General features: G+C 34.6%; 1 protein-coding gene across 1 annotated transcript in view; it reads right to left on the reverse strand.

The window, feature by feature from the left end:
- RADX (RPA1 related single stranded DNA binding protein, X-linked) overlaps positions 1-24985 on the reverse strand; it is a 67857-nt gene that overhangs the window by 41769 nt on the left and 1103 nt on the right. The window contains exons 2-10 of the mRNA XM_046673769.1: positions 17083-17225; positions 15713-15905; positions 8829-8937; positions 8537-8628; positions 8308-8430; positions 5347-5451; positions 3780-3944; positions 2643-2803; positions 1707-1882 (exon numbers count right to left, since the gene is read on the reverse strand). Coding sequence (XP_046529725.1) covers positions 1707-1882; positions 2643-2803; positions 3780-3944; positions 5347-5451; positions 8308-8430; positions 8537-8628; positions 8829-8937; positions 15713-15905; positions 17083-17225 — 1267 coding nt within the window. The remainder of the gene's footprint in view (positions 1-1706; positions 1883-2642; positions 2804-3779; positions 3945-5346; positions 5452-8307; positions 8431-8536; positions 8629-8828; positions 8938-15712; positions 15906-17082; positions 17226-24985) is intronic.

Genomic DNA, 24985 nt, shown 5'->3' on the forward strand with positions numbered 1-24985 from the left:
GGCCCAGCAAGAAAAAAAGAGCTGTCGAGAAAGCTTCTGTTGTCTTAGAGAAAACATCTGTTGTCATGAACATAATGTTGCTAGAAATATGAAAGTAAAAAGTGCTTCTGGTGAAGTCTCAGAAATGAGGAATGCGCTATTGGAAACTGGATGAAACGTGATCCTTGTTATAAAGTGGCAGAGGACTTGGCTGAATTGTGTTATACTGGATGGAAAGTAAACTTGTATGTGACGAACTTGCATATTTGACCGAAGAGATTTCTAAGTAGTGTTGAAGGCACAGCCTGGTCTCTCCTTGCTGCTTATAGTAAAATACAAGAGGGGAGAGAGAAGTTGAAAAGGGAATTGTGAGAAAAAAGGTACCGGAACCTCAATACTTGGAAAATTCTCAGCTTATCCATATTGTAAAAAATGAGAAAGATTGCTCTGGAGAGAACACCAAGGGTGTTGCTGGACAACCATTTGTCCAAGAGATTAAGCTTGTGACTTGTGGATCCAATAAACCATCTCAGTATGCACGCAGCTAGTTTGGACTGAAAGGGACATGGGTGGGACAAAATGAAGGAAGACTGTTGAACTTCTGAGATTCTATAGTCAGGAAACGAGCTAACAGAGATACCCAGCTGTGATCATGTGTTATCCTTCAAGAAAAGGGAAGAATGACCCTGAGGGTGAGGCCATTTCTTCAATTCCAGAAGGCATGGGCACCTTCTCAATTCCAGAAGGCAGGGCCATCTCCTCAGTTCCAGAGTGCAGGGCCACCACTCAGGGCCAAGGGGTGAGGCCACCACTCTGATGGGCCCAGAGGACACATTATCCTGCCAGAAAAGATAATTCTGGAGACTTAAAATCAAATGGAATTGGCCCTGCTAGGTTTTGAACTGTCTTGTGACCTTTGACCCCTTTTTCCTTCCAATTTCTCCCTTTTGGAATGGGAGTCCCTACCGTATGTCAGTCCCATCGTTGTACTCTGGACAGATAACATATCTAGTTTCACAGGTTCTCAGATGGAAAAGAATTCTGCCCCAGGATGAATCACCCTGCATCTCATCCATACATGATTTAGATGATATAACAGATGAGATTTTAGACTTAGAGTTGATGTTGGTATGGGTTAAGACTTTTGGGGATGATGTGATAGGGTGAATGTATTTTGCACGTGAAAAGGACATGATTTTCTAGGGGTCAGAGGCCAGACGGGGGTTGAATTATATTTCCACTAAATACCAATAGGACTACCAATATGTAACTAATAACATCTTCAATGACCCTCAGAATGTGACCTTATTTGGAAACAGTTCATTGAAGATGTAATTGGTTAAGATGAGGTCATACTGGAGTAGATCAGTACTCCAGAGTGTGTCCCTAATCCTGTATGCCTGGTGTCATTATAAAAAGGGGAAATTCGGATACAGCCATGCACACAGGGAGAACGCCACATGAAGATGAAGGCAGAGACGGGTGATGTTTCTATAAGCCAAGGAATGCCAAAGATTGTCAGTAAAGCACCAGAAGCTAGGGAAGAGGCATGGAACAGATTATTCATCACAGCCCTCAGAAGGAACCCACCCTGCTGATACCCTAATCTGGGACTTCAGCAGCCCTAGAAAACTAATACAGTTTCTAGTATAATCACTCATTTTATAGGGTAGAAACAAACCAAAAAAATTAATATGCTACGTATACGCTTAATACAAATGACTTACGGTTTGGCATGTGGTCCTTGCAGAATTCTTTTTTTCTTGGTAGGACTCAAACTTCCATTTGTAGCTTGAACACACTGAAATCCCACAGGACCAAGGTCTTGACGCTGTTTACTATCTCTTTCCCGACTTTGACTTTCTGTTCGAGCTGCCTGGGATGTTGAGGGTCGGTTAGCATCCTAAAACCAAACATTTAGAGAAAACATTTAAATCTAATTAACAAAAATTATTTCTCTCTTAAAAGACTCTACAATTCTACTTTACTCATTTTTCATAATCTTAAGAGTTGTGACAAACCTTTGCAATCATAACAGTGCTTTTATAAAGCTGATTTATCCTAATCCATCTGCTATTAAAATATTTTTAAAAGAAAGATAAACAAAAGTCCTTCTTATATTGGTCTAACTGAAAAGTTGGATTAGATGCTTATTTCCATAGGAAAAACAATCCTAGAAATAATTTTTAAAAAGATAAACTCATGGCAAAAGTTAACTTATTTGTCTTGATTGTGCCTAGATTCCAGAAGTGGCCACTTCTACTAGAGCATTTATCCTACAAGAGTCATTGCTACCTCTCAGAGAACCTGAGTAAGACTGCCATACCAGATATAGAGGTAAAAACTTTCTGTGGGAAGTGTTCCTATAGTTCTTGTCTGGATAAAAAGTAGGACAAGAATATAATCATATATATCACTTGGCTGAAAGCAAAAACCAGATACCAAGTTTTGAGCACCTTGGGAAATATCAGAAGCAGTGGCCTTCACCCAGCCTGCTCCAAAACAAGTGACAGAAAAAGGAAACAAAGAAAAATGAATTTTTTCTTAGGTTTACATCATTAAGAATCAATACATGTGAGTTCTGAATAAAATGTACAAGGTACCAATTGTAACTATGATCATAGTGCTTTCAGAGATATGATATTAATTCTCTGGCACCATACCCGAAGTGTTTCTGATGTTGAGGCACTTCCAGTTGCAACGCTATGGGGGACATACTTTATAACAGTAATTATCCCCTGAATTGCAATGCGCTTTTGTTCCCTATACTGCAAATCTTCAACCTCCTTCCTCACTTCACTCATGGCTGTCAAGAGCGACTCAACTGCAAAAGAGTAATTCCAAGGAAATCGTAAGTTTTAGAGAACTGAAATGATAAAAATAAGAATTAGATTTGCAATGTAATTTTACAACATGAATTTATAAACTTGCTATATAACTTAAATTTGTGACTTTTGGCATCTCCTTATGTAATTTCTGTAAAATAGGCAAAACATATTTATCAGTTAAATTGTGATAGTCTTCCAGTCTGGAGTCCTAATTTGAAACAGAAATTTTACATATTGAATGTAATTTACACATCATATTTCAAACTATAAAGCATTGCCTAGCCACTGCATAGAAACACACTTTTCAATATTTTCAACCATATACTACACATTCCTGGCATTATGAAGTACAAGAGGATGCCAATATTTAGATGATAGGTCAGTTTTCAAAGTTTCTCTTTTTTTCCCAAAATCATGCAATTATCCCATAGTTTTTCAAAAGAATATACTTATGTTAAACTTTTCAACTGTCATATCTTAATTCTACTAAAATAAATTGTTAGGGCTCTCATCACTATTATTCTGCATCTCATTTATTTTGGTGTCATTTTTATTTAAAGGTAGTGTTCAATTATGCTATATCCAATATATGCCATTCTACAAGAGTAGCATAATATAGTTGTCAGTATCTTCACATCAAATTGTCCAGTGTCCCCTTGATATCTCTAGTCTCTTTATGTAATGTCATACGAGTTGGGATCTACCAAGGTGAGCTTCGATTTCAATGACACTAAATCAAGATAATATCTCTAGTTAGTCCTCGTCCATGTTCTTTCTCTTCTTCTAGTCTAATAAAATCAAAACATTAATCTTTTGGAGGCATGACATGTAGGTTTTAGGTCTTCATAAAGACAAAATTATTATCAGTGAGTGTTGGTATATAAAAGAATATAAAGATGACTAACTGATATGGCATATACCATACATACAGGATATAGACATATCATAAAGGAATAGCAAATACATTATTACCTTTAAGAGAACTACTATACTTCGAAAATGTCTCTGGCACTGGTGGATAGGGGTAATATCCACCAATAACGGTATTCTTCAGTTCCCCAGAATCAGTCTTTGCTTTAATCCACTGAATAAAGTTTTTTACCTTGGGATCGTTGGTATATGGCTGGCCTCTAGGACCTGTTTGCAAGAAGGGAAAAGGGCAAAAAAGTGAGAAATAAAAAAAAAAATCTCACTATAATAAAATGTATAGACTTTTCTGTATGAAAACTGTTTAATATTAAGGCTCTTGTTGTTGTTTTTTTTTTTTTGAGGAAGATTAGCCCTGAGCTAACATCTGCTGCCAATCCTCCTCTTTTTGCTGAGGATTATTGGCCCTGAGCTAACATCTGTGCCCATCTTCCTCTATTTTATATGTGGGACGCCTGCCATAGCATGGCTTGATAAGTAGTGGGTAGGTCCATGCCTGGGATCCGAACCGGCAAACTCCAGACCGCCAAAGCGGAGCATGGAGACTTAACCACTGCACCACTGGGCTGGCCCCAGAACAGTCTCTTATGTCACAAAGAAAATAAGTTCACTTATTCATTATGTAGCAGATAAGTATACTTAACATGCATACAAAAATTATCAAAAAGAGTAAAAAAATCCTAACTCAAGAAAGAAATCAGACATATCAGAGTTTAAGTGCACTAAACTGCAGCTGTCTACAGGATACTGAAAAGCCCTAAGAAAAAGAAAACTACTCATCTGGATTTTTCTAATTATCCAAATGGGAAGCATCTTTTTAAAGAACTGATTTTTAAATCATGTATTAACCTGAAGGTATGGCATCATATATGAACTATTTTGCCTATGAATATAGCTCAGCATTTAATTCATGCTCTTAACATACTTAAAAGTGCCATTTACCTCTGATACTATTAGTACATATTTACATCTAATATTATTAGCATTTATAAAATGAGGTGTTGACAAAGCTGTGTGTTACATCCTTCCGCAGACTTCTTTTGGCAAATTTCCTAATTATCAACATGGTAGCATTCTAGTAAACATACCATTCCACACCACTCCCTCACTCATCTGGAAACTTTTATCTTTATTGCTTTGACCCCATTATCAGAGGGAACAGAGAAAAATAATCTACTTGGACATAAGCAGTGAGACTCTTTTAGCCATATAAGTAAAATGTGAGATCTGGGGGCCAAAATTGGATGCACATTTTTGTTTTATTTAGTATTTTAAAATATTGTTAATTGAATCCATATTGTGATATAGGGCCTAACAGTCTTCAATATACCTAGCAATATATGATTATCCACCTTATATCAAGCAGGAATTAAGGTTAACCAAAGGACACAAACACAATTCTCCAGTGAGTCACAAAATCATTGCTTCAATTGTAAATAACCTAGAAGCAATATATTTCATAGGATAAATATTCTTTGTTAAAACATTCTTATAGTGATAAAGGAGGTCAAAATAAAGCTATCTTGTGGTTGAATGCTATAATGTAAAAGTTAATTTAATGAAGAGAACATAGATTACACTCCAATAAAGTGTATACAAAGAAATTGCTCACCAGTAATAAACACTCGACTCTCATTTGTAGTGGTGAGGTAAAGCAGTTTAGGTACCTGAGTGTCATTTCTGACAACTTTCAACTGTGTACACATGAAATATGTCGCTGTAGAAAATGAAAACACTTATGAAATTACTTCTGCATTTCAAAGAGGACATATCAAGATCAGGATCTAACACAGTGCTTCTCAAACTTTAATGAACATAGGAATCACCTGGAACAACTGTCAAAATGCAAATTCAGGTTCAGTAGTTTGAGGGTGCCTGAAATTCTCCATTTCTAATAAGCTGCTAGGTGATACTAGTACTGCCAGCCCTTTGACCACATTTGGAGCAACAAGGATCTAACACTTACCTTTTCCTTTAGATAAAGGATCTAACACTTACTTTTCCTTTAGAAAGTATGACAGCTGCACCTAACTGAAGTCACTGCTTGCTGCACAGTTGAAGAGTGCAACAGTCTTTCTAATCGGGCACACAACTGAGTGTGAACTGTTATTTCCTACAGAGAAAAAAGCTTAGTCTCCATAATGCGTTCATTAATTATCCCAATCTAACACTGATCCCTGAATTACTCTGACTCCTTCCACCAAGTAGGGCTATATAATATTAATCTGAATTTGCTTATGCAAGTGTTTTATATGTGCTTATCTTAATTACACTTGAAGCCTCAATGACAGGGCTTATTCCACCTATTCTTTTCTGTTCACCTTGCTAACCAACTTGATAGACTAAAAAGAATTCTTGAAAATGAGATGAAAATGCCTTCAGACTTCAACTACTTTCAAAAGCTATCAATTGTTTTTAATTATCTATCAGGTTATTTGGGTAAAGTTTCACTAATCCAACAATATTTTTTTATTTTAACCCATTACATGCAAAAAGAGTTATGGTCTTACAAACTAGGAAATGAAGAAATAAATGTAAACACTTGTAATCTCACAAGAACGGTAAGTTCTCATTTGAGAATAAATATTTCCCTAGAACATAATAATAACTATAAATTCATTTCCTCTATCTCATATTTACTAGTTCTTTATTTTGGAGCAACGAAAATAAAGGAAATCTTTATTCAAATGACTAAGAATAATTCTCTTAATTTATATCGCTTTTCCTTTATTTCAAAGACTGCACAAATATGTGAGTATTCATGGTTAAAGACGTTGATATAGGAATATTAAAGAAACCTCTAATTCTAATTTCGTGGCTGTTAAAAATCAGACATTCCAACCCAACACTTTCTAGCTGTTTGACATCCAGTAAATCACTTAACCCCTCTGGACCTTTGTTTCCTCACTTGTGAATTTGTAAAAACAACTCTTTAAAAGGGAACTGGGAGTACAAAATAAGATAACATCTATGAGCATCCAGTACATAGTAAACACCCAATATTAGTTCCTCTTAGTTCTTCACTTTCCTTACTCAGAAGTAAAAAAGATGCCCTACTACTAAAGGATTCTGGTATTATTCTGGAAGACCTTCATAGGCCCAAAGCCCCCTTAATACTCACTATTCATTTAATGATTTTTTCCCTTCACTCTGTCAAAAGATGAAAATAAGCTGTGATTTGTCGTCAACTATTGTACTAGAGTAAATCTCACCAAGATCTGTACAGACTTTTCTTAGAAAGATGTATTTCACATTATCATAAGAAATAGAATGTGCGTGCCTCACAACATTTCTGTGAAAAATCATTATCCAAAACTTGTGTCCGCCTGTCATTTAAAGGGGCTAAAAAGAGAAATAGACCTGGCCGTAAAACCTATCTAAAATGAGGTAATGGAACTGTCGTCAGAGGAATACAATTACTACCAATCATTTATGCCCTGAGAGAAGTTATATGAGAGGTCATAGCACCACCCACCTCAGAAGCTCATGCCTTGGTTTTGGCCAAAACACTTTTCCTGCCTCCTCCCCGAATAGCTGGAGTGAAATTCAGTTTTATTCAGATATATTTAAAAAATGTAATCTTATAAGCGGAGAGTAGAATCTAATGAGGTAACGTCTGAATGGTGTGTGATACTGTTTTGCAATAGAGAAAAAAAGGGGTAGCAGAACAGGCCTGTAAATGGTCTCTAGGTCTCCTGACGATCTACAATTTCTACCTTGTTGCCGATTAAAAACAAGCTACGTGTAGTCAAGATTAGGAGTTTCCCCAGTGTTGACAAGCATTTAACAATCAGTATTTCATTCATATACTCATTTGGAAAATAGTAAAATAGCATGCCATATCTAAAATAGCTTTATGCTACAAATTCAAATAAGGAAAAATTCACTGGAATTGTTAAAAACTATTAAATATGTTTTTCTTATCATAGTAGACTGAAGACTAACTTGTTATATAAAATATATAACAGAGCATACCTAAAATGTTTTTAAATAAATGAAATTAGTGGAAAAAATATCTATATATCTGAATGAATGCAACGGGAAAAAGTCAGCAACAAAGTAAAATATTGACCAGCTGGTATAACACCACCAACCTAATACTAACTTAATACTCAAATGGAATCATACTTATCATTGTCATTATTTAATTACACGGTCTGCCAATCCTCTACCAATTGATTCTACATTAGTAAAGTTTTCAATGTCTTTAATGTGGTCTACTTAGTCAATTTCCAAATGGATACAAAGGGAATTCACTGTCTGTTTCAGTTTCACTGAATCTTAAGCTTTCATGTCTGAAATGCTAACAATGAGAACTGAGAAGAGGACCTGTTTTCTAAAAAGCTGGTTTCAATCCCAAATTAATTCTGAATAGAAAAAAACCAGAAGGTGGTTAATATCTGTAATACCAAATATAATATTAATACAGAAAAAATTTAAACATCCTAACAGACTGCTTAACTTTGCAAACCCAATATAATGCCACTCAGTAAGTCAGTTTACTCTACAATTTTTTTAAGTTAATGCCCCACACTTCCAAAAATAAAAAGATAAAATTTTTGAAACTGAGTACTTGGGTAAATGTTTTCAAAGATTTCTGGCTGAGATGTAGAAAACAGTTCCACTATGAAAGGTTGTTCTGAAGTTCCGTCAGCAATGTGAATCCAGCGATATGACCAAAAATCTTCACGGCTTTCTATATGAATAGATATTAGAATAAATGAAGGTAACCAATTATGCACATATGAATACAGAACTATTCAATGAAATAATTTTTATGACTTTGAATTTTAAAAGCTTACCTTTCTTTTTTGACCGCTGGACCCTTCCTACAAAAACTAAAATGCCAATAACATCACAGATATGATTTGCTGGCATATCATCCAGTTCCGATCTAAAAAAAGAAAAATTGTTAAATAGACTTTGTGTCTTCAAACAGGGGAAAAACATTCTACTATTACGATTGTGAAAATGAATATCTATATAATTGCTACAGCATAATTTGGGGTAGACTTTGAGCAAATTATAATACATTGTTTCAGTGACTAACATTGAAAATTAATATTTACGATATTTTACAAGAAGCTGTTTTACCTTGTGATAAAGCGGGGATTTAATTTTGGCAATCTCCATTCTGGTTTCACCTGCTTTTCAGGAATGATAATTATATTATTTGGAGGATCTCGAAGGTTCAGGCAGATTTCTGAAAAACAAATATATTACTTTAATATGATATTTAACACATATAAAAGAATATACACGCATATAAATTACACAGCAAAAGACTAGACAACACTTTTGAGCCCACCACTAACTCTAAGAACTAGATCATTATCAACACCTTTCATCTACCTATTCCTACATTATCACATCCACTTATCTCCTACTAAAGCGTTAATCATACCTTAAATTTTGTGTTTTATCATTTCCTTAATTTTTTTTAAAAAGGTTTTTAATACTTATGTGTTTTTGCCCAAACAAAATACTCTTTGGTTTTCTTTGTTTTTGAACTTTATATGGATGGAATCATACTGCATACAGTATTCTAGGGCTACTTTTTCCACTCAACATTATGATCTTAAAATTTATCCACACAGCTGGATGCAGTAGCTTTTTTTCTCATTTCTCCTTTACCCAGGTGAATAAGGTTCCAGGGTGTTGCTATACCACAATTTTATTTACCCATTATTGTGTTGATGGATATCTGGATTATTTCCAGTTTTTTGCTATTACGAACAGGGTCACCATCAACTTTTTTGTACATGTCTCCCTGTGCACATAGGCAAGAGTTTCCTAAGGCATTATACCCAGGAAGGAAACTCTGGATTGTACAATATGCAAATATTCCACTCTACAGGAAAATTTCAAACTATTTTAAAGTAATGAACCTATTTACAGTTCCAGCAGCAATATGTAAATTCCCATTGATGCACATTTTCTCCGAACTTTGGTATTGTCAAATTTCTTATTTTTTGTGAATCTAGGCACAAAATGACAATTGTTGTGATATTATTTTGCATTTCCCTGATTACTAATTATGTTGAACTACATTCCATATACTTATGGTTCACTCATGCATCCTCTTCTGTAAAATACCTGTTTGTGTCTTTTGCCCATTTTTCTATTAGATTGTTCGTCTTTTTCTTATTTATTTGTAGGACTTTTTACATGTATTGGATACTAATCCTTTGTTGATTATATCATTGCAAATATCTTCACCTCGTTTTTGTGGATTTTTTCATTCTTCTTATGGTGTCTTTTGATGAACAAAAGTTCTTAATTTTAATGTAGTTAGATTTATTAATCTTTCATTTATAGTTACTATTTCCTGTGTCTTATCCAAGAAACCCTTCCATAGTCCAAAGTCAAACAGATACTTTCTATAAATTCTTCTAAAAGTTTTGCCTTTCACATTTAAGTATCTGATATATCTGAAACTGATTTTTTATACTGTATGAGATAGGGATATAATGTCATTTTTTTCTCACATATAATCAACTGTCCCAATACTATTTTCTGAATGGTTCCTCCTTCCTTGATGATTTGTACAGCACATCTGTCATAGATCAAACTTTTATATGTCTAGGGCTGCTTCTTGACTCTGTATTGTGACTTGCTGCTCAGTTTGTCTATACCTATACCAATATGACATGGTCACAAATACTTTATAATAATTCTTGACATTTGTAGGACAAGTCCTCACTCCCTCTTCAGCTCCCTATTCTTTTTCTTCAGAAGTGCCTTGACTATTCTTAATAATTATGCCTCCGTGTAAATTTTATAATCAGTTCGTCAGCTCCAGAAAAAAAATTTAATGAAACAGCACAGAATCCTCAGATCAATCTAGGGGGACTTGACATACTTATGAAATTGAGACCGACCTCCTAACTGGGAATATGGGATATTTCTCCATTTATCTAGGGATTCTTTAATCTCTTTCAGTAAAGTATTATAAACTTCTCCAAACAGGTTTTACATATCTTCTGTTAGATTTATTTCTAGATACCTGACAGTTATTATTGACAAGGTAAATTATGTTTTTAAAATTATAATTTCTAACTCTGTTATTGGAGTGTACACTATCAATTGACTTTTGTATATTGATCTTACAGCTAGCTTTGCCAACACCTTATTATTTGTAATACTTTGTGTAATTTTGGATTTTCTTTGTAGAAAATCTAATTTGTGAATAATGACAGTTTTGTGTTTTTCTTTAAAATCCTTATGGCTTTAACGCATTTTGTCTTCTCACACTAGCCAGGACAACATTAAATTGAAATAGTAATAGAAGGCATCCATGTTCCCCATTTTAAAAAGGAATGTTTCTAAATTTTCCCCATTAAGAGTTGTGTTTGTTGTTTTGTTTTGATTTTGTAAACATCCTTTATCAGGTTAAGGAAGCTTCCTTCTCTTGCTATTTTCTTTTTTAAATTTATGAATGGGTGTAAGACTTTAACAAATGTCTTTTGTGCCTCTACTAGGATGATCATTATCTTCTTGAATCTGTTAATGTGGTGAATGACACTTGTAGATTTTCATATGTAAAATCAATTTTGCATTGCTGGAGAACAATGCAACACAGTGTGTAGTCATTTTTTACATATAACTGAACTCAGTTTGCTAATATTCTATTCATAATATATGTTCATAGCTGAAGCTACCCTTTAATTTTCCTCTTTCATACTATTCTTGTTCGGTTTTGATTATCAAGGTTATTTTGGTAGCAAAGAATGAGGTAGAGAGTATGCCCTCAGCCTATTCTCTGGAATAGTTTTGAAATGATGTATTCCTTGAATCTTTGATAGAAGTTGCCTATAAAATGATGCATGCCTGGTATTTTCTTTGTGGGAAGATTTTAAAATTCTGATTCAATTTCTTTAATAGTTATAGAATTATCTGGGCTTTCTATTTCCTTTTATGCCTGTAAATAACATTTTTCTAAAAATTGCTGTGTAGCAAACAAAGATTAAACCAGGGTGGAGATACTTGATTTCTCAGCCTACCTATTACCACCCATGTGACTAGAAAATTTACTTTACCTTTAAGAATTTCAGTCTTTTCATATATGAGTGAGGAAAGTTTGTATTACATGATACTATCTTGTACCTGGAAAATAGTTTGCGTTTCACAAAGCACTTTTATAGTCATAGTTACTTGATTATATTCAAGGTCCCTTCCAGCTCTAAAATGCTAAGATTTCGAATGAAACAAACAGCTCCTTCCCCCCAAAACCAAAAACACTTGATGCTATTATCTCAATATATATTATCCATTACAGTCTAAAAAAGCTCAAGATTTTAAAAAGTTTATTATTTGGGTATGCCAGCTGAATACTATTTTGTAAAAGATAGGACAGAATCATATAGAAAAATGTCAATTTACAAAGCCATACATTACCAGCAAATAATAAGCCCTTTGATTTACAATAGAATTTTCATTTTTATAGGCTTCCATTTATTTGTTTTTTTTTTTAAATTACAACTTAGTTTCTATAACTTGGAGCTACAAGTGTAAATATGAAAAGCCAAACCAAGATAAATTATCCTAATACTTTGCTTCCATCATCAACACGTACAAGGCAGTGATGGTATCACAAATCCTCATTCTCTCTTACTGACCAATCCTGGCCCCCTCTACATACTCTTCCTCATTTATCCTGCTCACATTTATACTACTCTGTTGTTATTCCTAACCCCTACTTAAACTTTCTCCTCTCCAACCCATTCTCCTACTCTCCTGACCATTCTTATTTCCTCAACTACATTTCTGTATACTTCTTCTCCCCTTTTGTTCATCACATTTTCTTACTGTTTACTGTCATTCATTTCATTCTATTGTAATTTGTTCATCTTACATATCTGTTACCCTGTTAGACTAATTTTTTTAAAGGTAGAACTCTATATTACTTATCTTTGTATCTCCTCTGCCTAGTATGGTTTACATAACTATAACGGAAAACTCCATTTTTTTTTAAATAGATTGGCCCTGAGCTATCATCTGTTGCCAATCTTTCTCTCTTTTTTTTTCTCCTCAAAACCCAAGTACATAGTTGTATATCCTAGTTGTAAGTCATTCTAGTTCTTCTATGTGGGATGCCACCACAGCATGGCTTGATAAGCAGTGTGTACCAGGCCCACAAACCGTGGGCTGCTGAAGTGGAGCATGCAAACTTAACCACTCGGCCACGGGGCCGGCCCTGAGACTTATAGAGATCTAAATCAGTAGTTCTCAACCCCAGCTGTACATTAGCACTACCTGAGCACTTTTAAAGACATACCAGTCTTGGTCCCTTCCTCAGGGTAATTCAATCAGAATCTCGGAAGGTGTGGTGCCTGTGGTTCTCTAAAGCTCTCCAAGTGATACTCATGTACTTTACGGCCAAGATTGAGATCTACTTATACATGTAGGCTTAGTAAACTACAGCCTGTAGATGAGTGCCTGTTTTTGCACATAAAGTTTTGTTGTAACACAGCCATCCCTATTCATTTACATATCATCTCTGGCTGTTTTCACTCTGTACAGGCAGGGTTGAGTAGTTACAACAGAGACTATATTGCCTGCACAGTCTATAATATTTACTATCTGACTCTTTACAGAAATAGCTTGCTGACCCCTGATAAAAAGGAAAAAAGTTCTATTACTTATCAAAAAGGTATGGGATCAAAGAGACTGATGCTAACACTGATAAGAAGTAAAACTGTTTTAAATCCTAAAAGGTACATTTTCAATATATTCTCATCAAGGCTCTCATTTTTAAAAATAATTTCTGTATTTGCTATTTTCTTCTTTGTTTGTTTTTTTGCTGAGGAAGATGTGCCCTGAGCTAACATCCACTGCCAATCTTCCTGGGTTTTTTTTTTGTATGTGAGTCGCCACAGCATGGCACTGACAGATAAGCAGTGTAGGTCTGCACCTGGGAGTGGTACCTAGGCCACTAAAGTGGAGCATACCGAACTTAACCACTAGGCCACCGCGGCTGACCCTGTATTCGCAATTTTTAACTTAAAGTATAAACAGCCTCTCAAATTTTTTTTTTTTTTTTTTGAGGAAGATTAGCCCTGAGTTAACTACTGCCAATCCTCCTCTTTTTGCTGAGGAAGCTGGCCCTGAGCTAACATCTTGCCCATCTTCCTCTACTTTATATGTGGGACGCCTACCACAGCATGGCGTGCCAAGCAGTGCCATGTCCGCACCCGGGATCCGAACCGGCAAACCCTGGGCTGCCAAGAAGCAGAACATGCGAACTTAACCGCTGCGCCACCGGGCCAGCCTCCCTCTCAAATCTTAAAGAGTTTCTATTACGAAAATCTGGCCCTATAATTCTATATAGCAGAGGTAGCAGAGCGCTTGATTCAGTTTAGGTGTTTAAGTGTTAGCAGCTGTTTATCTACTGACCACATGCTGTCTATTGTCCTACTTTCGCTATGTTTTTAAGGTTTAGAAGCAGCTATTAGTACCAGACATATTCCTGGATGTGTCCACAGCCATGTGAAAACTGTAATTTAAATTAATTCTCTTTACACCAGAAAACAGTGTATGTAGTTAAAAGAAGACTAGATTAGGCATCAGGAAACCAGGTTTTAAATTTCACTATGCCAGTGAATCATTATGTGACACCAACAAAGTCACTTACCTTATCTGTTATTGAAAAAGAATGCCTCAATTTTTACTAAAGCAATTTTGTCACTTGGATATGCTTGGTTGTGGAAAAGAATTTATAAATTGGTAGACATAATAATACATGTTGTGAATTAGCTTCCTCTTGTCAACATCTAATGTATTTTCTCAACATCACTATCAGTTTAATTTTCCACCTTTCTACAACAGAGTAACTAGATAATGGACTAATTGTACCAACTATCTAGCTAATAACTTGTTCATTCAGCAAGATATGATTGACATCTACCAAATGCTTAAGATTTCAATAAAGAATTACATGAGGTTTTCCTGAGTAAACATATATTTAAGGAAACAACGAACAAAGGCTATATTATCTGAATATTCTCTAAGTAATTAAGCTTAATAGATTAACTAAGGAATTTAGAATACATAGAAATACAGGTCCAGTATAAAACTATTATAAGCCACAAACAATACTTAAAGTTGTTAAGTGATGTAATCTACAATTTTGAAAAATGAAAATGCAAAAAAAATCAGAACCACATCTTAAAGCAATCACTTAATATACTAATTCTAATGCTCCCAAAATATTTAGGATAATGCCAAGATGTCAAAACTTTGATTTCATTACTAATTAGGATGAGCCCTTTTAAGATTAAAGCAATTGGCAACATTTGAATATTGACTATAGATAACAGTATTGTATCAATTTTAAATTTCCTGATTTTAATAACTGCACTGTGATTATGTAAGAGTGATTTTTTTCATAGGAAATATAGATTGAAATATTATTAAAGTGCTTAGAGGTAAAGGGGTATATATGATGGCTGCCACTTACTCTCAAATGGTTCAGAGGACACACACACAAATATATTATACATGGAGAGAGAGAGCACGCGCAAATGATAAAGCAAAGGTAAATATTAACAATTGTTGAGTCTGTATTAAGGGTATACTGGAGTTCTTTACACTATTCTTTCAACTTTTATGTAAGTTTGAAATTATTTCAAAATAAAATGTTGACAAAAGTCCTTTCAAATAGCACCTCTAACAGAAAACCATATTCAAGTCATTAGCTTAATACTATACTACAAAAAATAAAACAAAAATAAGTACATCTCAAGTAGAGCTCATTCATTACTCAACAATAAATATCACAGATGGTTTTTCTTAATAAACTCAATAATAAATAAGTATAATTATTAAGTGACTGCTTGAAAATTTTATGGTTTGTCAGGTTTAAAGGATTGTCAGGTTCTAACAGCTTCAGTTATTTTTGAGGGCCTCTGGACAACAGAGTACTTCGCAAATTCATACTCAAAAAAGCCACAAAATAACAAATTAATTGAATACTTAACCCATTGTAGAAATTAATTTGATCTGTGGATCCGCAGGGAGAGGCTGCGTCCTGACTGGATAACTCTTTTTAACAGAATAATCTTGAAGCAGAAGAACTAAACCAACTCGCAAACTTTTATACCACTCGGGACACAGGGCATTCCACATAATCACTGACACAGTGCCTGAACTGTCGGCAACTTCCAAAAAGGTCTAGACAAAAATGGAGTAAAAGCACATGAATGTTTGTCACTTTTATCTACAGGGTGTTCAAATTTTAAGAATGAGAAAGCAAATCTATAGGGAAATGACTGAATAATTTATATCATATGATAGACTCTATTAATTATGAAAAGTTATGAATGAAGAATTTTTAGCTATATGAGAAAATACTTAAGAAAATGCTAAATGATTCAAAATTTTATGTACAACATGATTCCCATTTTGTAGGATAATTTAATGTGATATATGATATACAGCCATATGCAATATATGATATGCATAATATACACATAGATGTGATATATATGGTATACATATGATATCACTGATATGTGTATATAAATTATAAGTATATATGTGTGTAGACATATGATATATACATACAAAAAAGGGAATAAAACACACTTTAATATTAACAGTGGCTCTGTGTGGTAGAATTTGGGGTGGTAATATTTGTCAGCTTTATTTATACAGTTTTCTACATTTTCCAAATTCACTAAAAGTACATCTAACTTCTACAAAAAAAACCATAATAAAACACCTAAGATAATTCTTGGTAACATGAAAGTACAGTAAAAATGTTAAGTAAAAAAAGAAAACAGGACAGAAACCAAGAAAGCAGTTCTCATCAGCACTATATGGCACAAGAAAAAGAAAAGGGTCAGACTGACAATTAGAAGGTCTCTAGCGACTGCCCAGCTGAAGAAAAAAGCCAAACTAATTGATTTGAGAGGTAAATGGGAAGCAAGAAAGTGAAAACATCTAGTGTTGACCACTTCTTCGAGGAGTCTGCCTGAAGAGGAGACTGGGAGTAGAGGAGTCCCGAGCTCAAAGGAGATTTTTTTCCTTTTTTTAAAATGGAAGACTAGAGTATGTTTATATGCTGCTGTAGACAGCACAGTAGAGAAGAAAAGACTGAATATACAGAAAAAGATGTGGAGACTAGCTGTATCAGGGAACTACAGGGTGCCCATACAGAAAGAATTCCTTCTTGTATGAGAAATTACATAGAAAAATACCTTGAAATATACATTTATGCACATTTTTCAAATTATTAAATCGAACTTATAAAATGTCATTTAAACATAAATTACCCTAATATGGAGTCGAGTCTGTAAGTTATAATCTATAACTGTTAAATTATCATATAAGATCTTATCACTTATACCTGGTATGGCTCAATCATATTTTTATCAGGTTTTCCATAGTATCGCAGTTTTGATTTATGCAAGATTCTCACAAGCAAAGCAGGAAAACTTCTTCTGTTAGTCCAGGTCATTTCAAGTTGAGAAAGGGAAATTATTTTGGTATCTAGAATACAAAAACGAAAAACAATGCTACTTAATACGTCATGGTAATTTCAAAATTCTATTTTAATGGTTAAAAACAGCAGTTAGATCATCCTCAAAGCAACTCTTTTTCATCACCTAAGCCAGTCTATATACTTCTCATATGTAAAACTTAATAATACACACTATGCCTAATAACAATAGCTTATATATACACATTACATGACTTACTATGTGCCTGGAACATAGGTAAATGCCTATATCAACTGACACACCGTTCCATCTAGAACGCCCTCCACCTTGTCAAACTGTGTCATTATCTCCTGGGAGACTTGGATCTAAATTCACCTCCCTTCAGAAATTTTGTGGACAAAATTTAATGCCATGGAATATTTTCTCACTATTAAGCACTTCTGTATTTAATTTATAGAATTGTTTTATGATATATTTCTGTATTGCCCTCACCTTAGTTTCCTATGTGTAAGTTCTATCTTTCCCAAACATGCAGGACATGGTCTTGTATCAGGGCCTTTGGACATGCTGTTCCCTCTGCCTGGAATTTCTTCCTCTTAGATACCCGAGTTGACTTCCTTTCCCCTCTCCTTCAAGTTTTGCTCAAAAGTCACTTTCTCAGTGATGTTATCCCTAACCACCCTATTGAAAACTGATCCCTTTACTTATCCCCCATCCCATTTTATTTTTCCACTTAGCATTTATTATTGTCTCATATGCCACATAATTTACTTTGAAATGTTTTAATCTCCAAGCTCCCTGGAAAACACAAAAACTGCTTAAAAGTTATTTACCATCTTTAAAAGATTAACCTGTATTTCTGATTTTATTCTTCCTTGGGTTAAGAGGGGTTCCATCTGCAATTCTCCCCACATTTTGCTCTCTCATAGCCCACAGGCCCAACTTTTAAGACTTGAATTTGTATTTGTTCCAATATTTACTTCACTAAGGCATCCTCCACTTCCGTATTTATTTACATAATGTATCACCTACTCAACATTTTGGCATGAACACCACACTTGCAAATTCTTTTTAATAAGAGTTTAAATGGTAATTTATGAATACGCCTCTAGCATAAAAAAACACACTATTTTCAGTATTAGAATACCTTGTGTAATTCTCCTTCCAGATTCTCCCAATACATTACTAACCCAGGATCACAGGTCTTAATATTTGATCTGATGTAATCAAGTGATTTCCTTTTTAATATGGTCAGACAAATCGTGGATCAGCTCTGAATTATCCGGAATGTATGTGGAACACTCTTGATCAATGAAGGCACATAAACCCCATTTACTGCCTGGAATAAATTCAAGAGCTCCGTGGTTCTGTAAAATCAGAGTTCTAAGAGCCACTATTTCTGCTATAATTGGGTCCAGAGAAATAGCTGTGATCAAACATCTGCCCGATTAACGTCTTCCCAGTTTGATTTTTTAACTCACAAACTTCATAGAATATATGTATATCTTAAATCCAAAAATAAATTATAGGCCATATATAGACAATGAAGAATCTGTGCAAATTCATAGAAATAAGTGTGTGCATTATCAAAAGAAAGCATGAAAATGAATTAGATATTCAATATAAATAGATAGTAAGCAATAGAACAGTGATTCTCAAACTTTTTGGTCTCAGAACCCCTTCATTCTTAAAAATTATTGAAGACTTCAAAAAGCTTTTGTTTATGTGCGTGATTTCTATCAATATTTAGCACATTATAACATAAAACTAAAAAATAGAAAAATATTCATTAATTCCTTTAAAAATAACAATAAGCCTATTATGTATCATATATACATTTTTTGAGAAATGACTATATTTTCCAAAACAAAAAATGTAGTGAGAAAAGTGGCATTGTTTTATGTTTTTGCAAGTCTCTTTAATGTCTAGCTTAACAGAAGATAGCTGTATACACATATTTTCCTTGGCATTTAGTCTGTTTCAATGTCATATGTCATGTAGCCTCTGGAAAACTCCAATGTATACTTTTGAGAGAATGAGAGTGAAAAAAGGTAAATAAAAGTTTTAGTATTTTTATTATGAAAATAGTTTTGATGTTGTGAATCCCCTGAAAAGATCTTAGGGACACACCTAGGGGTCCTTGGACCAAACACTGAAATTCCTGCAAAAGAATAAATCCAAGGGATGCAGAAAGAAATAAAGATTAATGATGAAAATAATGAATTAGAAAATAGTAGAACTGGTAAATTCAATTCCCACAAAAACTTAATGAAAAGGTATAAGTTTGACAAGTGCAATCATGAAGAAAGAAAAAAAATATAACGTCTGGGATGTGATCAACTATAGAGAAAAAATTTTAAAGATTATTGTATATGATTATATATCACTAAACTTGAATACGTCAGTGAAATAGATAATCTTCTAGGAAAACACAAATTACCAATATTGCCCTAAGAAGCAGAAGAAAACTGGAATAGGTCAATAACCACGGAAGAAAATGAAAAAATTCACAAATAATGACTTCCAAACATAGGACAAGGTTCACATGGTTTTACAAGAAAATTCTAACAATTTTCAAAGAAAGCTCTTTCCTTTGACTATAAGTTGTTCCAGAGTACAGGAAAATGTAGAAATTGTACCAATTCATTTTATAAATCATACAAATCCTGAAAAATTATGACTGAAATAGTACAAAAGAGAAATCTACAAACCCAAATCATTTATGATAGCAAAAACACCAAATCAAATCCTTCCAAATTCAGTACAGCAGTATACCAAATTGCATCATGACCAAGGAGAGTCCTAAACATCTTTTCTTGTTCAGGAGGAGTTTATTATAAATTCTGAATAATTCTAGAGATTGATACAAAAATGTGAGTTTAAATAATTTTGTTAAAACATTAAAGGTATCCACCAGCAGAATACAAATATAATGTATAATTTCTAAAGCACTGGAAGAAAAAACATTTTTAAATCTTGCAAAGGTAAAAAAAAAATAGAGCATGGAATATGGTAAACAGATTCGGATTTCAAGAACAGGTACAAACGTCATTGACCACATTAAATTTAATCTAATAAAATTCGTCTCTTAAAAAAAGAATTGGTTTGGGTCAAAAAGCAAAATCTTAGCTACATGTTTCTTAAAAGAGACAAATTTAAAACAAAATGAAAATAAAGTGATGGACAAAGATATATACGCTAAAGCAGTGGTTCTCAAAATGTGGCCTTTACACCAGCAGCATCAATTATCACCAGAGAACTTGTTAGAAATGCAAATTCTAGGTCCCTACCACAGACCTACTGAATCAGAAGCTGGTGGTGGCACCCAGCAGTCTGCATTTTAAAACACTTTTAAGGTGAAATGGATGCCCACACACGTTTAAGAACCATTGCTTTAAATGTTAACTAAAAGACAGCAGAAGTGGTAAACAGAAATATCAGACAAAATATAATTCATGGTAAAAAGAGACAAACTCCATACTGAAAAAGAGTAAAATACACCAAAAAGATATTAATAATATATAAAATTTTACACATTATATAAACATCTAAATCAAAAACTTTGAGAAATATAAGGAGAAATGAACACCACCACCACCATAAAGAGAAACCAATATTCCTCTCAGAGAAATGAGCAAAGAAAATAGATTTTAAAATAAGGATATGGAATATTTTAATTAAAATTTTAAAACTTGGTATAATAAGGAACTTCATATCCAATAAGCAAGCTTTTTCTAAACTTTTGCGAGTTAGAGAGGAACTCAAATTTAAAATCAGAAAACATGAGTGACAATGAAATCTCTACACTTCAAAATCTGGAGGATGCAGACAAAAGCAGTATCCACGGAAAATTTCAGAATTTTAAAAGCATTTGGAAGTAATAAACAAAGAAATAAATGAAACAAGCATTCAACTAAGAAGGTAATACAAAAAAATATGAACAAAGGAAATAAAAGGAATTAAAGATGATAGCAGAAATAAAGTAGAAAACATCTCCCCACTACAGACTTCTTAATTAATAAAGCTGAGAGTCTTTGGGTTTTTTTTTTTGAATAGCAAAAACATACATAAACCTCTGGCAAGGCTGATCACGAAAAAGGATGAACATACAAACATTAGGAATGTAAAAAGGAACGTAACTAACAAGACAGAGATTAAAAACTATGGACTACAGTGTACAACTTTGCCATCTAGGTGAAATGAGATTTCCCAAAGGGTGGAAATGAGATCGAAACATCGGCTCTCAAAAATGGACTCAAGAAAAAGCATTGTTGGTTTTACTACTTTTTCTACAAGAAATTGAAAAGGAGTCATTCCCTCAGCCCCCTATACCAGCCCAAGGTCCCAGCTTCCAATAGCTTTAGGGGTAAATCCTACCAAACTTTCAATGAACACATGATTTCCATAAACACAAAAAAACAGGCCAGCTTCCCAACTCATTCTACTAAGCTAATATTAACCTGATACACAAATTGGACTGAAACAGTACCCCACTCAAAAAGTAACAAAACCTATGGACTAAATTCACCTGAACACACAGATGTAAAAATAACAACTATGACCAAGTAAAGATACAAAAGTGGCTCAACATTAGAAAATCCATTAATGTAATTTATTTCATTCACTCCTTTATTCAACAAACGCTGAACGCCTACTACGTGCCAGACATTGTTCTGGGTACAGGGAAAATAACCCACAGCAGTGAAAAAAACAGAGTCCTTGCCCTCATGGATCTTATAAACTAGTGGGAGGAGAAAGAAAATAATTTGAGTGTTATTAATTCTATGAAGGGCACTTGCACAGTGAAGTAATAATAATAAACAGGGAAGGAATACATATTTAAATAGCCCTTTTCTAACATGTTTTTTATATTTGAGCTGAAACTTGAGGATGGGAAGGAACTTACCAGAAAGAGGAAAAAGCAGGAGCAAAGTATCTGAGGCAGGAAAGAGTTTGGAGGTTTAAGGATTAAAAACGAGGCTGGTATTGCTGAAACAAAATGGTGGAGGAGAGAGGTTAGAGATGAGGTTAGAAAGGGCCGGTCAGTGGCGAAGTGGTTAAGTTCACGCGCTCCGCCTTGGCGGGCCCAGGGTTTCGCTGGTTGGCAACCTGGGTGCGGACATGGCACTGCTCATCAGGCCACGCTGAGGCAGCGTCCCACATGCCACAACTAGAAGGACCCACAACTAAAAAAAATATGCAACTATGTACTGGGGGGCTTTCGGGAGAAAAAGGAAAAAAATCTTAAAAAAAAAAACAAGAGATGAAGTGAGGAAGGGGATTCCGTAGGGTAGGAGAACACAAACTACAGCGTGAGGCAAATCCAGCTTGCTGCCTGTTTTGTAAATAAAATTCTATTGAAAAACAGCCAAATCCGTTAAGCTACACTCTGTCTATGGCTGCTTTCGCTATACAATGGCAAAGTGGAACAGCTGCCACACAGACCATATATCCAGCAAAGACAAAAAGATTTAGGATCTAGCTCTTTACAGTTTGCCAACCTTTGTAGGGGTTTGTGGATCCCCTGTAGAAGTCTGGATTGTGGTCTAAGGGCAATGAGGAGCTACTGGAGAGATTTCGGTAGGAGAGTGGTATTTTAACTAACTTCCATTTTAAAAAGCTGTCTTTGAGATCACAATATATTTTTTCCTGTTTTTTCTCCCCAAATTCCCCCAGTACATAGTCGTGTATTTTTAGCTGTGGGTCCTTCTAGTTGTCGCAAGTGGGACGCTACCTCAGCGTGGCTGGAAGAGCGGCGCCATGTCCGCGCCCAGGATTTGAATCAGCAAAACCCACCAGCGAAACCCGGGGCCACCAAGCGGAGCACGCGAACTTAACCACTCCGCCAGGGGGCCACCCGAGATCACAGTATTGGTTACCTTTGGGGTAGAGTATTGACCAGGAAGGGCAAGAAGGAGCCTTTTGGGGTGCCTGAAGTGTTCCATATCTTGATGGGGGGGTGGGGGGGGATAGGGGAGGTGGAAGTGGTTACAAAGATGTATATATGTGTAAACATTTATCAAGCTGTATTTTTAAGACTTTTCCACGTTACTATATACATTGTACCTTAATAGAAAACTTTTAAAAGTACAAAAACACACCATAAAGTTAAAAGAGACAATGTGAGAAAATAATTTGCAATATATAGCAGACAAAAACTTAATATCCATTAGCAAAGAAATCCTATATATTAATTAGAAAAAGTCAAAAGATATAATTTAAAAATAGTACGATGGGGGAAATGGGCATTCTCATATACATGTTAGTGGGAATGTAAATTAAGAGAACTTTTTCAGAAGATGATTTGTCAATATCCATTAAATTAAAAAATTCAATTACTCTTTAATCCAGCAGTTTCTCTTCTAGGAATCCATCCATTCAACAGAAATATTTGAACACAGTGAACAAATACGTGCATATCCTAATGATGTTCAGCACTGGATCTAAAACTGAAAAACCGATGACTGCCTAAAACTACAAATTACCCATTCACATGGGCATGATCACATAAATCATGGTATATCCATATCAACTGCTGACAGTTTGGAGTTTTGAGAGGAAAGTTGAAAGCATAGGAGTAGGCAAAAGGGGTCTTCCACTCCACCCCAACCTTTTATTATTAAAAGTTTCAAACATACAGCAATCCTGAAAGCACATCAATACACCCAGTTCTAGATTTTGTCATCAACATTTTACTATACTTGGGTCTTACTTTTTTTTTAAGACTGGCACCTGAGCTAACAACTGTTGCCCATCTTTTAAGTTTTTTCCCCTCCCCAAATCCCCCCAGCACACAGTTGTATATTTTTAGTTGTGGGTCCTTCTAGTTGTAGCACATGGGACACCGCCCCTACGTGGCCTGAAGGGCGGCGCCAAGTCCCCACCCAGGATCCGAACCAGGGAAACCCTGGGCCGCCAAGTGGAGCTCGGGAAATTAACCGCTCTGCCACACGGCAGGCCCCTACATTTTTAATATATATAGTTTGGATCTTTTAGCAGATGGACATTGCCTTTTATAATAAAAATACTGCTTCAATAATGAATAGATATTACTTTTATAAGCAGAAAAGTGAAATATTCTTTTACAAATTATTATTCCTCTCAATTCTTCTAGAGCACCCATTTTTCATTTATATATTAAATTCTAAAAATGAAAATGATGGACAGAGTAGTAACGCGTTGCTGCCTTATTCCATGCTTGAGATAAAAATCATTCCATTATTTCATCCCTGAAATGACTATCTTGCTTTTAAAGCTTGTTATATAAATCATCCGTGGCGACACATTTCAATAACACCTTTTCCCCCTTATAACTGTTTATTACTTTAATTGCATATTTTTGACCTAGTTATCTTTTCCCTTTAAAGTTCGTTGCTGTTACACGTCACAGTAAGATTATTACCCATGATCTAGCATTATGATTGCAATGTAAAAAAACCCTGAAAAGCAGTAAATGTAGAGAATTATATTTCTCTCTCCAGTACTTTCGTCTTTATCGTTCGCATTTTATTTCCTCCCCATCCCATACACGTATATGACTATAGTACTATCATTCTCCTTACTTCCACCTCTTACAGATAAAAGATATTCTAGAGCAGTTGCTAATTACGAGCTGGCATTTTCAGGTTAACTTTCTACTTCTGATACAGAATTGAAACTCTCAGATCAGTATAGCCCGTGGGAAGTAATAAAAAAACATAAAAATGAGAATTCCAAGCCTTCCCACAAAATCACACATTGAAAAAGCGATATGTACATAACTGCTACACTCAAAGACATAAACATGGTGTTTCATTAAAGTAAATTATT

Source organism: Equus quagga, chromosome 10 (genome assembly GCF_021613505.1).
Source record: "Equus quagga isolate Etosha38 chromosome 10, UCLA_HA_Equagga_1.0, whole genome shotgun sequence".
Lineage (NCBI taxonomy): Eukaryota > Metazoa > Chordata > Mammalia > Perissodactyla > Equidae > Equus > Equus quagga.